At 39.4% G+C, this 15,026-nt stretch overlaps 2 protein-coding genes across 5 annotated transcripts in view; one reads left to right on the top strand and one right to left on the bottom strand.

The window, feature by feature from the left end:
* The window catches only part of ATP6V1D (ATPase H+ transporting V1 subunit D), a 42,914-nt gene that overhangs the window by 1,306 nt on the left and 26,582 nt on the right, over positions 1-15,026 (bottom strand). The window contains exon 10 of one of the 2 annotated variants that reach the window (XR_009545302.1): positions 14,653-14,866. The exons of the other annotated variant lie outside the window; for it this stretch is intronic. The gene's annotated coding sequence lies outside the window, so the exon portion shown is untranslated. The remainder of the gene's footprint in view (positions 1-14,652; positions 14,867-15,026) is intronic. 2 annotated transcript variants of the gene reach the window in all.
* Positions 1-15,026, top strand: part of PALS1 (protein associated with LIN7 1, MAGUK p55 family member) — a 106,857-nt gene that overhangs the window by 87,467 nt on the left and 4,364 nt on the right. For 2 of the 3 annotated variants that reach the window (XM_060174781.1, XM_060174782.1), the window contains exons 9-13: positions 1,244-1,315; positions 1,621-1,692; positions 5,057-5,224; positions 6,302-6,504; positions 7,575-7,902. In XM_060174781.1, the coding sequence (XP_060030764.1) occupies positions 1,244-1,315; positions 1,621-1,692; positions 5,057-5,224; positions 6,302-6,504; positions 7,575-7,886 (827 nt within the window). In that variant the 3' untranslated portion in view covers positions 7,887-7,902. Of the gene's footprint in view, positions 1-1,243; positions 1,316-1,620; positions 1,693-5,056; positions 5,225-6,301; positions 6,505-7,574; positions 7,903-15,026 lie in introns of those variants that run through there. The other variant, XM_060174783.1, reaches the window with a different exon arrangement.

Genomic DNA, 15,026 nt, shown 5'->3' with positions numbered 1-15,026 from the left:
CCCCCCCAATAAATATAATTTTAAAAATTTTTAAAAAGAAAAGTCAGAGTTGGGAAGACAGTAAAATGGCTATACAGAAGACTTTCATTCTGAGGCTTTGAGGTCTCAGGTTCAGCCCTCAACACCATCATAAGGCAGAGTTGAGTAGTGCTCTGGAATGTCTGTCTGTCTCTCCTTCTCTCTGTACTTTTCATCTTTGTGTCTTTCGTTTTAAAAAATAAATATTTCTGGGGCCAGGTGGTGGCACACTTGGTTGAGCGCACATTACAATGTGTAAGGACCCAGGTTTGAGCCCCTCGCCCCCACCTGCAGGGGAAAGCTTCACAAGTGCTGGAGCAGGGCTGCAGGTATCTGTCTCTCTCTCTCCTTACCTCCCTATCTCCCTCTTCCCTCTCAATTTATGGCCATCTCTACTATCCAATAAGCAAATAGAGATAATAAAAAAAATTTTTAAATAATACTTCTTTAAAAAAAATATACAGGGAGTCAGGTGGTGATGCAGCGGGTTAAGCACACGTGGCGCAAAGCGCAAGGACCAGCCTAAGGATCCCGGTTCGAGCCCCTGGCTCTCCACCTGCAGGGGAGTGACTTTACAAGTGGTGAAGCAGGTCTGCAGGTGTCTGTCTTTCTCTCCCCCTCTCTGTCGTCCCCTCCTCTCTCCATTTCTCTCTGTCCTATCCAGCAATGACATCAATAACCACAACAATGTTAAACAACAAGGGCAACAAAAGGGAAAATTAAATAAATAAATAAATAAATCTTTTTAAAAAATACAAAGAAAATTAACACATAGTTAATTTACTTGGGTTTGGGGTGGAGCAAGATCCAGCATATGCTTTCCATGGTGTCAGTGCTGACACTGGTGTGTTATCTTTTCTAATATACAATGTATTTTACTGATACTCAATGTAGTATTGGTTGAGAGTGAGGTTAAACTCAAAACTTTAAAACATTTGAAGGCTTGTGATCAGAGTGACATACTCATTGATTGGTAGAGGACTTTAGAACGGAACATAAATGAAGAGTTAGAGAGTAGGCTTTGAAGGCTTTGAAGGCTTGAGGTGCTTGTGCGGCCCCAGGCCCCATATATACTAGAGGGAGCACTCTGTCCTCCCTCTGTGTGTGTCTCTTCTCTCTTCTTGTACCTGTGAAGTTCTCTATTTCATATAGGATAAAAATCTTTGACATTTCTTTTAATCTTAAATGCTTATTTTGCCTCCCCTTCTTTTTCTCTGCTACTAAGGGAAAAGCTTTCAGCAGCAAAGAGAAGCCATGAAGCAAACTATAGAAGAAGATAAGGAGCCGGAAAAATCAGGTTGGAGCTTTGTTTATGGATATTAGTGGGAGTTTTCTTGAATCTCCCTATAGAACTTGGTTTAAATTTACATGCTACTTAGATCTGTGAAGAAAGATCTATCTGGGGCAAGAGTGAGTAGGAGATTATATGAAGGGGTTATTTTGAACAAAACTGATAATTTTGGGACTATATAAAATAAATTTTGCAGATTTTAAGTAACTTCCTTGAAAATTAAAAGTACTTGAATTTTTCAGTTTAAAATATGTAAACTTGTTCAAGAAAACAAATATACAATTATGGCCATGTTTATGATTGCTCAACAGGAAAACTGTGGTGTGCGAAGAAAAATAAAAAGAAAAGGAAAAAAGTTTTGTATAATGCCAATAAAAATGATGGTGAGTTCTGCTCTCAGATATAGCTGAATACATATCTGAAAATGGTCCAAAAAGTAAATTGATTTTTTTTTTCAGAGTTTTATTTCTAGTCCTGTTTTGCCTCTTAATTTAATATAAGTCCTTGGGATAGTTATTTAACAGAAATTTTCATTTGGAGTCCAATTAGTAATGCATTGTTTTGAATTCTGAGAAAAACATATAAAAATTAAACTGCAGCTTAGTATATGCTTTTATTTTCAAAGATTTACTTATTTTAATGAAAAGAGACTCTTCATGCCTGAGGCTTCACAATCCCAGGTTCAATCCCCTGCACCACCATAAACCAGAGCTGAGCAGTGCTGTGGTTAAAAAGAAGAAAGGCCCCCAAAATTCTTTAAATTGCAGCTCCTCTTAAAATCAGAAGCTCTGGGTTTATATTCCAAAGTGATCAAAATTATTTATTTTGGGCACCTTGTCTTAGCTCATCAGTCTGTACCACATGTGGCTTTTTCTAAACCCAACATTATTTACTGATCTCACTGTCTTCTTGCTTGGCCTTTGTGAGCATCAGAATTTGCTAGTCTTGCTTTGGTTCATGATAGAAACAAAGTCAGACAATAAAACAGAAGAACTGGTATAATATATATGTACCTTGAAAAAAACATTAAGGGGAGGCTAGGTGGTGGCTCTCCTGGTTAAGCAGACATAGTACTATATGCAAGGACTTTGGTTTGAGCCCCTGCTCCTCACCTGCAACGGGGATGCTTTATGAGTGTTGAAGCAAGTGTCTATCTTACTCTCTCCCTCTCTCAATTTATTTGTCTTATCAAATTAATAAAAAAGAAAAAAAAAACGGCAGTGGTGGATCACAGTGCCATCACCAAGCCCCAGTGATAACTGGGTAGGTGAGAGGGGAAAAAAAAAAAAAAGAAAAAAAAGAAAAAGTAGGCATCACAGCTTAAACTAATGAAGATGAACAGTTATTAAACTGTTGAGCTAAACCTGGAGCTCAGTTCAGTGCAATAGGTTTTTTTCCCCCTTAAAATTAAACATCCTTGGGCTCGGGAGAGGTAGCTTAACAGTAGAGGGCATACCTTGCATGCTTGGAAGGCCTGAGTTTAATCCCAGCACCATATAAAATAGCAGAACAGTACTCTGGTGTCTGTCTGCCTCATAGTGGAAAAGAGAATAGGATTTGCATTCTGGGAGCCCAGGTTCAGCCTCCACTACCACTGTGGGATAGAGCTGAGCAGTGCTCTGGCATCTTTCAAATTTAGAAAAGAAAAGAAGTTTTAATTAAGTAAATAAAAGAAATAAAAAAAAACTATCCCTTAGTGTCATTTGATAGATTGTATAATTTAGAATATTTATTGAATTTTTGATCCCATCCTCTATGTTTGAACTGTCTGTTTCAATTTGTTTGGGGGGGGGATGGGGGCATTAGGGCCTTGCACATGTACAGTTTTACAGTTCCCATTATGGCTTTTTTTTTTTAATTCAGGGTTATTACCAGGGCTCAGTGCCTATACCACAAATCCACTGCTCCTGGAGACCATTCCCCCCCCTTGTTGTTTTATCATTGTTGTGGTTATTATTGTTGTTGTTGTTGTTGCTGTCGTTGGATAGGACAGAGAGAAATCGAAAGAGGGAGACAGAGGGGGAGAGAAAGATAGACACCTGCAGACCTGCTTCACTGCCCGTGAAGTGACTCCCCTGCAGGTGGGGAGCTGGAGGCTTGAACCGGGATCCTTACGCCCGTCCTTGTGCTTCGCACCACGTGTGCTTAACCCACTGCGCTACCGCCCGACTCCCTTTAATTCTTTAATACCAAAGCACACTGTTCAGCTCTGACTTGTGATACAGGGGATTGAATCTGAGACTTTAGAGCCTTAGGCATGAGTCTCTTTTGCATAAACATTATGCTATATCTCCTGCCCTTTTTTAAAAAAAAAAACAACTATGGGTGGCTGGGGAGAGAAATGTAGAGACACAGTGAAAGAGTGCCACCATAGCACCACTCCATTATTCATGGAACTTCCCCTGCTGCCCTCCATGGTGCCTTCATGTGGTGCCAGTGTTCATACCTGGGTCCTCATGCTTAGTGAGACATTCCGCCAGGTAAGCTGTCTCACATTCCCTGTTACTTATCTTTTAAAACAGGCTAAAATTAATTGATTCGACTGTTATAGCTAAACTTACACTATAAAACACTTGTAATTATAAAGTTTACTTTTTGGGGTTTTTTAAAAAATATTTTATTTATTAATGAGAAAGGAGGAAAGAGAGAACAAACCAGAGCATCACTCAGTACATGTACTTCTGGGAATTAAACTCACGACCTCATGCTTAAAAGTCCAATCCTTTATCCACTGTGCCACCTCCCAGACCACCGGGGGAAACTTTACAAGTCATAAAGCAGTGCTGCAGGTCTCTCTCTCTCCCCCTCTCCCTACCCCTCCCTTAGTTCCTCTTTATCCTTATAAAAGGGAGGTTGTAGGGAATGGCTCTCCAGAGTGGTAGATTCATCTTGTAGGCACTGAGCCCCAGTGATAACTTGAGTGTCAGTGAAAAAAGAAAAAGGGGAAAAAAATCATTAGCTGCAACTACCCATTTTATATAAGAATTAGTATAATTAGTGTATTAAAACATTCAGACAGAGCTGACAGTGGTACAACTACTTTAGCACGCATGTTACCATGCACAAAGATGGATTTGAGCCCCTGCTCCTGACCCACAGGAGGAGCAATCTTTAGGAGTGGTGAAGCAGGTCTGCAGGTGTCTACCTTGCTCTCTCCTTTTCTGTCTCCCCCTCCTCTCTGACCTGTCCAATAAAAGAAAAAAGAAAAAATGGCCACAAGGAGTGGTGAACATATTCATTGTGCAGGCACCTAGCCCCAGCATTACTCTGGTGTCAATTAAAACAAACATTCAGACAGAAGTCGTAAGAATTTCTAGAGGGATTATTAACATTATTTTCTTAGTATTCTGGCAGGGATATTACATGGGGAAGTATTCCTGATATAGTACTCCCCATCATATCCAAAAAAAGATTTTTTTAAAGTAGGGAGGAAGTGTGGAAGGGAGACCCTTCCTGGAGGGCTCAGAGGGTGTCTGAAAGGGCAGGCCCTCAGAGCCCTGCACTTTTTTTTTGCCAGCATACCTTCCAATCTGGGTAGATTTGTTTCTGCCTTCTAGTTTAAGGAGGCTCATTATCCCCTCCCTTCTAGATCCTTCCTCATGTGTTCACACTGGCCTTTTCTTTCTGTTTAACTATTAAAATTTAAAGCTTTTTAAGTGACAAATTGTATTCTGATTTGGGAGAGGGAAACTGTATATTTGCAACATGGCAATCATTATGTCTAAAGGATTTTTTTCTTTCTCAAAGATTATGACAATGAAGAGATCTTGACTTATGAGGAAATGTCACTGTACCACCAACCAGCTAATAGAAAACGGCCTATCATTTTGATTGGTCCACAGAACTGTGGCCAGAATGAATTGCGTCAGAGGCTTATGAACAAAGAAAAAGACCGCTTTGCAACTGCAGTTCCTCGTAAGTTTGGAAGCTTCCCCATTTTTCTGGGTTTTTCATTTTACCACCTTCAGAACCTTGTGTAGAAAATTTTTCATCTATTTCACTGAAATGTTGTTACGGAAACAAATCTTTCGTTTAGCGAAATCTTTTGATAATTTGTTACAAAGATAATCATTCTTGAGAAACTTAATTTTTTCTAAGAATATAGTACTAATTATTTCCGTAATGAAATCCATTATTCAGTCTGGGTTTTTTTTATAATTTCCTGTTCAATATGTGATCAACTCCTGTCTCTAAACTGATGTAGACAATAGAAATTTAAATCTTATCTCTGAATATAGAAGTTCTGTTTAAAGATTATTTGGTACTTAATCTTATGGAAAGAAATGTTAGCTTAGAAAGGATGATCAGTGGTGTTTAGCAAGGTGAAGTAACTTTAAAATATGAATTGAGTAATTCTTAAAATGTAACTGTTATGATACTAAAAACTGTGACCGAGGAGGTGGTGCAGTGGTTAAAGTGATAAACTTCTAAGTGTGAGGTCCTGAGTTTGATCCCTGGCAATGCATAATGGCAGAGTGATATTCTAGTCTGTCTTATAAATAAAAATCTTTTTAAAAAAAACATGCACTGTTTTTTTAAAAAATGCTAAAGACTTATTAATCTCTTGGTGTAGAACTGAAAAGTGGTGATACTTACACTATATTAATATATCTTCAATTCATTTTATAGTCTGTATTACACTATAATTTTTTCCTATCAGAATTACCTTCTATCTTCATTCTGATGGGGGCATTAGGGCCTTCACATGTACAGTTTTATAGTTCCCATTCTGGATTTTTGTTTTTAATTCTTTTTTTAATACCAGAGCACACTGTTCAGCTCTGACTTGTGGTGATGCAAGAGACTGAATCTGAGACTTTAGAGCCTTAGGCATGAGAGTCTCTTTTGCATAAACATTATGCTCTATCTCCTGCCCTTTCATTTATTTATTTATTTTACTATGGGTGGTTGGGGAGAGAAATGTAGAAACAGAGTGAAAGAGTGCCCCCATAGCACCACTTCAATTACTTGAACCTAATTTTATTTGTATAGATACCACTCGGAGTAGGAGAGATCATGAAGTCGCTGGTAGAGATTATCACTTTGTTTCACGGCAAGCATTTGAAGCAGACTTAGCAGCTGGAAAGTTCATTGAACATGGTGAATTTGAGAAAAATTTTTATGGAACAAGCATAGATTCTGTGCGGCAGGTGATCAACTCTGGCAAAATATGCCTTCTAAGTCTTCGTACACAGGTAAAGTTAATTTGGTTTAAGTATTGAATTGAAGGCTTTTTTTTCCTTTCAAAGTAATTTAGTTAAAAACAGTTTGGAGCCACTGATCATAGAACCTAGGAAATAGCAAAGTGTTGAACTTTCTTTTTTTTTTTTCAAATATTTTTTTTAAAGAATTTATTAATTAATGAGAAAGATAGGAGAGAGAAAGAACCAGACATCACTCCAGTACATGTGCTGCCAGGGATAGAACTCGGGACCTCATGCTTGAGAATCCAATGCTTTATCCACTGTGCCACCTCCCAGACCACAGTGTTGGACTTTCAGATATGAGATTCTGAATTTAATTTCTGGCATCACATTTGTCAGAATGATATTCTGGCTCTCTCTCACTCTTTTACTCCCTTCCCCCTCCTCTCTCATAAGTAAAAAAGTCTTAAAAATCAAAAAGCACAGAACCTAATTAAATTTTTCTTAAAAAACAAAAACACATTTTTTAATCTTTTGCCTCCAGGGTTATTGCTGGGGCTCAGTGCCTGCACCACGATTCCACTGCTCCTGGAGGCCACCTTTTCCCTTTTGTTGCCCTTGTTGTTTATTGTTGTTGTTGCTGTCATTGTTGGATAGGATAGAGAAATCAAGAGAGGACGGGAAGACAGAGAGTGAGAGAAAGACAGACACCTGCAGACTTGCTTCACCACTTGTGAAGCAACCCTCTGCAGGTGTGAAGCCAGAGTCTCAAACTGGTATCCTTGCACCGGTCCTTGAGCTTCGTGCCATGTGCGCTTACCTCGCTGCGCTACTGCCCACCCCCCCAATTAAATTTTTATAAAGTCTTCCTTTCAACAATTAATTCCCTGTGTGAAATAAGATTGGTTACCAAATCTCAGTTTCAAGAGAAAATCTGCACATACCTACATACATAGGCATGTGTCTATTTTCTGGAACTAAAAAAAAAAAATATGCTGACTGCAGTATTGTTAGTATTTTAATTTTTTTATATTTATATAACATTTTCCAATTATAATAGTGGGAAGTAGTTCAATGATAGGAATTATACTTTTATACTCTAAAATACTTTTTCTTTGCAGTCATTAAAGACTCTCCGGAATTCAGACTTGAAGCCATATATTATCTTCATTGCACCCCCTTCACAAGAAAGACTTCGGGCATTATTGGCCAAAGAGGGCAAGAATCCAAAGGTAAAGTTGCCACACTATTTCACTCAAGACAAGCACAAAACACATCTGACTTGGCCTGCCATGATGCTTAGAGCTTTCAAATTCATTGTTCTCCAGAACTGTTATAATTGCCTTTGGGCTGTGGCATCTCTCCAAAGCAGGGCATTTATGCCACACATTGTTAGCCCGGATATTTGCATAGTTACCTTTAGCATTCATTAAACTTCCTTAATCTTCTCATGGGTCTGTGGCAGTTTCAGTAGCAATTATGTAACATGACTTTTGCTCAGTGGAATGGTTTTAGGATTCGTCTCTTGTACTTGTTGCTGATAGACACCATCCTCTAAATACCTAAAAATGTGTCATTTTGTAGTTGAGAAACCTTCTGGATTGCTTTGGTGAACTAGTATGACTAAAAGTACTCTAAATACTCATATTGTCTTTTTATAAATATATGTTTATTTTGGATAGAGACAGAAGTTGAGAAGGAAAGGATAGGGAGAGAGACTGTTATCAGCACTGTTATACCAGTTGTAAAACACAGGCTTGAACCCTGGTCCTTGCTCACCGTAATATGTATGCTCAACCAGGTGTACCACCACCCCCTAGCTCCTCACTATCTGCTTGTTGACTGGATTGTTTTGTTCATTCACATTTAAAGTGACTACTAATAGGCATGTAAGTATTGCCATTTGATGTTTGTATAGTTCCTCTATTCTTTTCTCCCCTTGTAGTTTGGCAACTTTACTTAGTCTTATCTAGACTTCATAATTTCTTTTGTGTTTCTGTAGTAGGTTTTTGTTCTGTAGCCACCATGAGACTTTTTAGTCTCCTACATATATAACAAACTATTTAAGTTGATAATGACTTAATTTTGAAATTCTAAAACTCTACAGTTTTATCTCTCCAATTCATTTTGTTTGCTTACAAACACATACAAGTAATGTGCTTTACTGCTGAGTCACTTCACTGTACTGCTTTTTCTTTAAAATTTTAGCTTATTTTATAGAGATTGAGAGAAATTGACAGGGGAAGTGGAAGATAGAAAGGAAGAGGGGGTGGGTATTAGTGCATTGGGTTAAGCTCACATAGTGCAAAGCACAAGGACCCACGCAAGGTTCCTGGTTCAAGCCTTTGGCTCCCCACTTTAAGGATGTCGCTTTAGAAACACTGAAGCGGGGGGTTGGGCTGTATCGCTGCAGGTTAAGCACACAAGGTGCAAAGCACAAGGACTGGCATAAGGATCCCATTTTGAGCCCCCGGCTCCCCACCTGCAGTGGGGTCGCCTCAAAAGCGGTGAAGCAGGTCTGCAGGTGTCTATCTTTCTCTTCCCCTCTGTCTTCCCCTCCTCTCTCCATTTCTCTCTGCCCTATCCAACAACGACGACATCAGTAACAACAATAACAACAATGATAAAACAAGGGCAACAAAAGGGGGAAAAAATAGCCTCCAGGAGCAGTGGATTCATGGTGCAGGCACTGAGCCCCAGCAATAACCCTGGAGGCAAAAAGAAAAAGAAATGGTGAAGCAGGTCTGTGGGTGTCTATCTTTCTCTCTCCCTATCTTCCCCTCCTCCCTCAATTTTTCTCTGTCCTATTCAACAACAGCAACAATAACTAACAGCAACAACAATGGAAAAAATGGCTGCCAGGAGCAGTGGATTCACAGTGCAGGCACCGAGCCCCAGCAATAACCCTGGAGACAAAAAAAAAAAAAAGGAAAGAAAAATAAATAAAGGGAGAAAGGCATCTGAAACACTCCTTCTCTGCTCATAAAATTTTCTCCCTGCACATGGGGACTAGGGGCTCAGTGTGGCCCAGTCCTTGCATCTCAAATGTATCCCATAACAACTTACTGTAGTTTTAGTTAATATTTCTTTTCTCTTTAGCCTTCATGCTTGATCTACTTCCTTAAGCATTTTACTTTCCGTGGTGAGATATAAATCTAATTTAGTGGTGTTGAACTCTTGCTTGCTTTTCTGGTGAAAAAAAAATTCTTTTTTTAAAACATTTTAATTACACTTTGTCTTGGTGTAGCTCTTTGGGCTCATCTTTTTTTTTTTTTTTTTTGGAATTCTGTGATTCTTGGATATGAATGTCAGTTTCTTCTTATGTCAGGGAAATCTTTAGCTTTTATTTCTACAAATAACTTTTTACCCATTCAACTCTTCTAAGACCTCTGATACATTTGCACAGCCCCTGTTTCCGGTGGCTTTTTTTTTTTCTTTTTGATAAACACTTGCAGTGTTCCACAGCTATGAAGCATCACTGCCTCCACCACCACCACCTTAGGTGGGGACTGTGGACTTGAACCTGGGTCCTTGCACATGGTAATGTTCACCCTAGCAGGTGAATCACCTCTTACTGAATTTCTCAGGTTCTTGGAATTCTTAAATGTTTTTTCCCCTTATATTTTTTTGGTCAAAGTTCTTTGTTCATTCATTTTTCTCCCATGTACATTATTGTTATGACCCTTACTTTTCAGTTTTATTAAGGTCTAAGGTTTTACCTTATTCTGTGAAACATATTCTTTTTCCTCATATTGACTATTTCTGTATGTTAGCTCAGACAGCTGCTTATCAGCGACTCTTACATGTGCTATTCTTCTATACCCGAAATGACTTTTTCATTTCAGATAACTAGAAAAGGGGAGGGGGGTGTGGCCACAGAACTGGAGCTCCCACCCCCACCCCTATCACTGCCTCCCTCTCATGTAGTGCCAAGGATGGAACTTGGTGATCTGTCTTCCAGTTCCTGGTTCTATTGTTGAGTATGTGCCAAGAACTGCGTTACAAAAAGAAAAATTATTAGTACCTAGCCCCAGGTTGATTGGAAGCCAGACTTTTAGATAACAATTTTTTATTTTTTGCTTCCAGTGTTATCGCTGGGGGTCAATGCCTGTACTACAAATCCACTGCTCCTGGAAGCTATTTTTTTTCCTTTTGTTGCCCTTGTTTATCATTGTTATCATTATTATTGTTGTCATCTGTATCAAAGATAGAGAGGAAGACACCTGCAGACCTATTTCACCACTTGTGAAGCGATCCCCCTACAGGTAGGGAGTCGGCTTGAACCAGGATTCCCTATGCCGGTCCTTGGCTTCTTGCCATGCCACGTGTGTTACCTACCACCCAGCCCCCTGGATAATCTTTTAATGTATGCAATACATGACAACCCACTATTGTAAATCTTTGTGGCGTTCAGATCAGGCAAGTTGGTGGAGTCTCTTCGAGACAGCTGTAAAAAATGGTATTCTAGAGGAGTTTATATGCTGTTTTCTGGGAGACACTAGTGAGCTGTATCTAAGTCAAAGGTGAGTGCAAAGGTAGCAACCTCTTACATTCCTTGAGACCTCTTCCAGCTCAAGTGGTGCCATGAGCTGGAGCAGGTTGTGGTGAATATATACTAACAGGCTAAGGAAAACAAAAATGGCAGCCATCTGCACCTCCACGTGGCCTAAGAGGTGGCTCATTAATGAGATCCTGAGTTTGATTTCCAGTATCCCATGTACTAGTGATGCTCTGGTTCTCTCAGAAATCCTTCTTAAAAGTCTTGCTTCTGTGACAGATACTTTACTGTTAACTAGTTGATCTTTTTCATATATGGTTTAGGCACTGATCAAATTTATGCTTTTGCTTTGGCCCCCAAAACTCTTCATTCCCCATTGGGGGTTTGAGCCTGGGACTCTCGTACCAGTCTGCTACGTAACCTCCTGTGCTATTTCTCTGGCTTTCTATGGCCTTTTTTTTCTCCTTACCCTTTTCTTTCTTAGAAGATAGACCTTAGAAAGGTTGACATATATAGTCTAAGGCAATCATTTTTTTTTTTTAAGGTTTTATTACTGAAAGAAAGAGGACCAGTGCATCACACTGGCAGTTATGCTGCCAGGGATCGAACTTGGGACCTCATACATAGAAGTCCAGTTTTATCACCACCAAAACTATGCAATTGCTTTTGGCAAAGCCAGTTGTTTTGGAAGAGGGTCTCTGGTGCAGGCCCCAGTGGTGACTAGTATGGGGTATTAACCCTTCTCAGGGAGATGCTCCACATTTATATGATCTCTGCAATTGTGAATCTCCACTGTGAGTATTTGCTTTGTTTTGTTTCCTGCCCATTTCTGTGTGTCCTTTCTTATGAAGAAGCTGTTCAACTTATTTTCAGGAAAACTATTCCCTGTGTAGCTGTATAGTTGGTATATCTGTGAGAGGAGGTGAACCAACATCTTCCTGCCACATTGAACTGTCACTTCCCCTACTTTTAAAAAATCTTTATAGGTCAGAAAGATCTAATTTTAATGAATACATTTTTTTCATGGTTAGTGATTTTTGTGTATGGTCTAAGAATGTTACCTGCTCTGAAATTATTATTATTTTTTTTTTACTAGAGCACTGTTCAGCTCTGGCATATGGTAGTGTGGGGGATTGAACCTGGGACTTCGGAGCCTTAGGCTTGAGAGTCTCTTTGCCTAACCATTAAACTACCTTCTGCCCTGAAATTAGAAGATTTATCATATTTTCTTCTTAAAATCCTTTAGTTTTATGATACCTCTTATTACTCTTTTTAAAAATATTCTCTTTTGTTGCCCTTGTTTTATTGTTGTAATTATTATTATTGTTGTTTATTGATGTTGTTGGATAGGACAGAGAGAAATGGAGAGAGGAGGGGAAGACAGAGAAGGGGAGAGAAAAACAGACACCTGCAAACCTGCTGCACTGCTTGTGAAGCGACTCCCCTGCAGGTGGGGAGCCTGGGGCTCAAACCGGGATCCTTAAGCTGGTCCTTGTGCTTTGCACCAGGTGCGCTTAACCTGCTGCACTACTGCCCGACTCCCTCTCTTATTACTCTTATCCTTTCTCCCATTAAATTACATTGGCATTGTTGTCAAAATGACCTGTTTAAATATGTACGTAAATGGAGGCAAGGAGGTGAATTTTTAGTATCTTATTTATTTTAATGAGAAAGAGAGATTTTCCCCAGAACACTGCTTTGCCCTGGCTTACAGTAGTGCTGGAGACTAAACCTTGGCTCTCAGAGCCTTAAGCAGAAGTCTTTTGCAGAATCATCATGCTGTGTCTCCAGTCCTGTACTTTTATTCTAAGTGTTGAAAACCAGAAAAGAATGAAGCAGGGCTGGCAGCATGTAGAGCACATGCCTTGCATGAGAAAGGCCCTGGGGTTCACTACATAAAAAGGTGAAAGGTGGTCTGGTCTCAAAAAAAGTGACGCTACACTGCGACAAGTAGTATTAGCCTTGAAAATTAATGTTACATGAAGCCAGTCACAAAAGACTATATAATGTATGATTACACCACATGGAATTTCTAGAATAAACAATTCTATAGAAATCTAAAATAGACCAGTAGGGGTTGGGAGAAAAATGGGAATGACTACTAATGGGTATGTTTTGTGTGTATGTAGGAGGTAAGGTTTTTTTTTTTTTTTTTTTTTTCCCCTCCTCCAGGGTTATTGCTGGGCTCAGTGCCTGCACCATGAATCCACCGCTCCTGGAGGCCATTTTTTTCCTCCCTTTTGTTGCCCTTGTTGTAGTCTCGTTGTGGTTATTATTATTGCCCTTGTTGACGCAATTCGTTGTTGGATAGGACAGAGAGAAATGGAGAGAGGAGGGGAAGACAGAGAAGGGGAGAGAAAGATAGACACCTGCAGACCTGCTTCACCGCCTGTGAAGCGACTCCCCTGCAGGTGGGGAGCCGGGGGCTCGAACCGGGATCCTCACGCCGGTCCCTGCGCTTTGCGCCACATGCGCTTAACCCACTGCGCCACCGCCCGACCCCCAGGTGGTAAGGTTTTTTAATTGGTTCTAGTATTTCCTGTACAACTGACTTGAACCATATACTTTAAATGAACAACATATATGATAAATTACTAAGGTGTTACCACAAAAACTCAGAAGGCTTCTTTTAGGAATTCAGTTTTAAAAATTGTATATGAATTGAACCAAGCACTTCAGAGAAATAATTAAGTTGGAGGACTTCTGTATTTGTTAAATTTATCTTCCATTTTATTTGACTTTTGGTCTTTTTATTCATTCCTTACTGTGGTTTCATTTGTACTTGCTTTTAATTTCCTAAGCTGAAAATTTAGGTAATAGGTCTTTTTTATTTCCTAATATACTCACTTGAAACTTTAAATGTCCTTTTAAGCAGTTATTTTAATTGTATCCAGTCTTGTTAGAAATACTTTCCAAGAAAGTCTTTCTGCAAAAAAAAAAAGAAATATTTTCTAATTTCCTTTGTCATTTTCTTCAACTTCTGGGCTATTTTGAAGTTGTGTGATTTAAGAGGCCAAGCAGTAGCGCAGTAGGTTAAACATACATGGCACTAAGCGCAAGGACCAGTGTAAGGATCCCGGTTCGAGCCCCCGGCTCCCTACCTGCAGGGGGGTCGCTTCACAAGCAGTGAAGCAGGTCTGCAGGTGTCTTTCTCTCCCCGTTTCCCCCCTCCACTCTTGATTTTTCTCTGTCTTATCCAACAAATGGAGGGGAAAAAAAGGTAGAAGTTGTGTGGTTTATATCCATTGGGGAATTTAGAAAAATAATCAGAAAACAGTCTTAAAAGATCAATCTTTCTAAACTTACTGAGTCTTCTTTTTCATCCCAACTTGTGTTTAATCTTGGCATTTGTTCCACATGGACACTATAAGGTATTTTCTGCAGTGGTTGGATACAGGTTGGTATATGCGCTGCCTGCCTCCTTTTCTCTCTCTCACAAGAGCATTCTTCAGCTCTACCCACTGGTAACAGGAATGAGACTTGGGACCTCTTGGGATGCAAGCTGAGTATTGCTACTGCACTATTTTACCAACTCAACTGCCTGTTACTCCACTTACATTTTACTTTATTTCTAGTAGTACTTCATCACTCACACAATAGGACAAGAATAAATATTTTATATTTGATTCTGGGAAATAGTGCTAGCAGGGACCAGGCGGTGGTACATCCGGTTAAGTGTACATATTACTAAGCATAAGTACCTGCACAAAGATCCAGGTTTGAGTCCTTGGCTCCCCAGCTGCAGGGGATTCACTTCACAAGCAGTGAAGCAGGTATCAGGTGTCTTTCTCTCTCCCACTCTTTCTTCCCTCCCCTCTCAGTATTTCTCTGTCCTATCCAATAAAATGAAAAAAAAAAAAATGGCCACTAAGAACAGTGGATTTGTAGTGCTGGCACGGAACCCCAGCAGTAACCCTGGAGTCAAAAAAAAAAAAAAGAGGAAAAAGAAATAATAAAATTATATAATAAAAGCTGTCTTAGAAAAAGATGAAGTAATGACTTAAATTTGATAAGCAAAGCCAATTAGATATTGATGTGAATATATGTGAGATCTGAAGCTTAACATTTATTAAGT

This window comes from Erinaceus europaeus, chromosome 16 (genome assembly GCF_950295315.1).
Source record: "Erinaceus europaeus chromosome 16, mEriEur2.1, whole genome shotgun sequence".
In the NCBI taxonomy this organism is placed as follows: Eukaryota; Metazoa; Chordata; class Mammalia; order Eulipotyphla; family Erinaceidae; genus Erinaceus; species Erinaceus europaeus.
The sequence above is the reverse complement of the archived record's forward strand: the minus strand, read 5'-3'. Positions and strand labels throughout refer to the sequence as shown.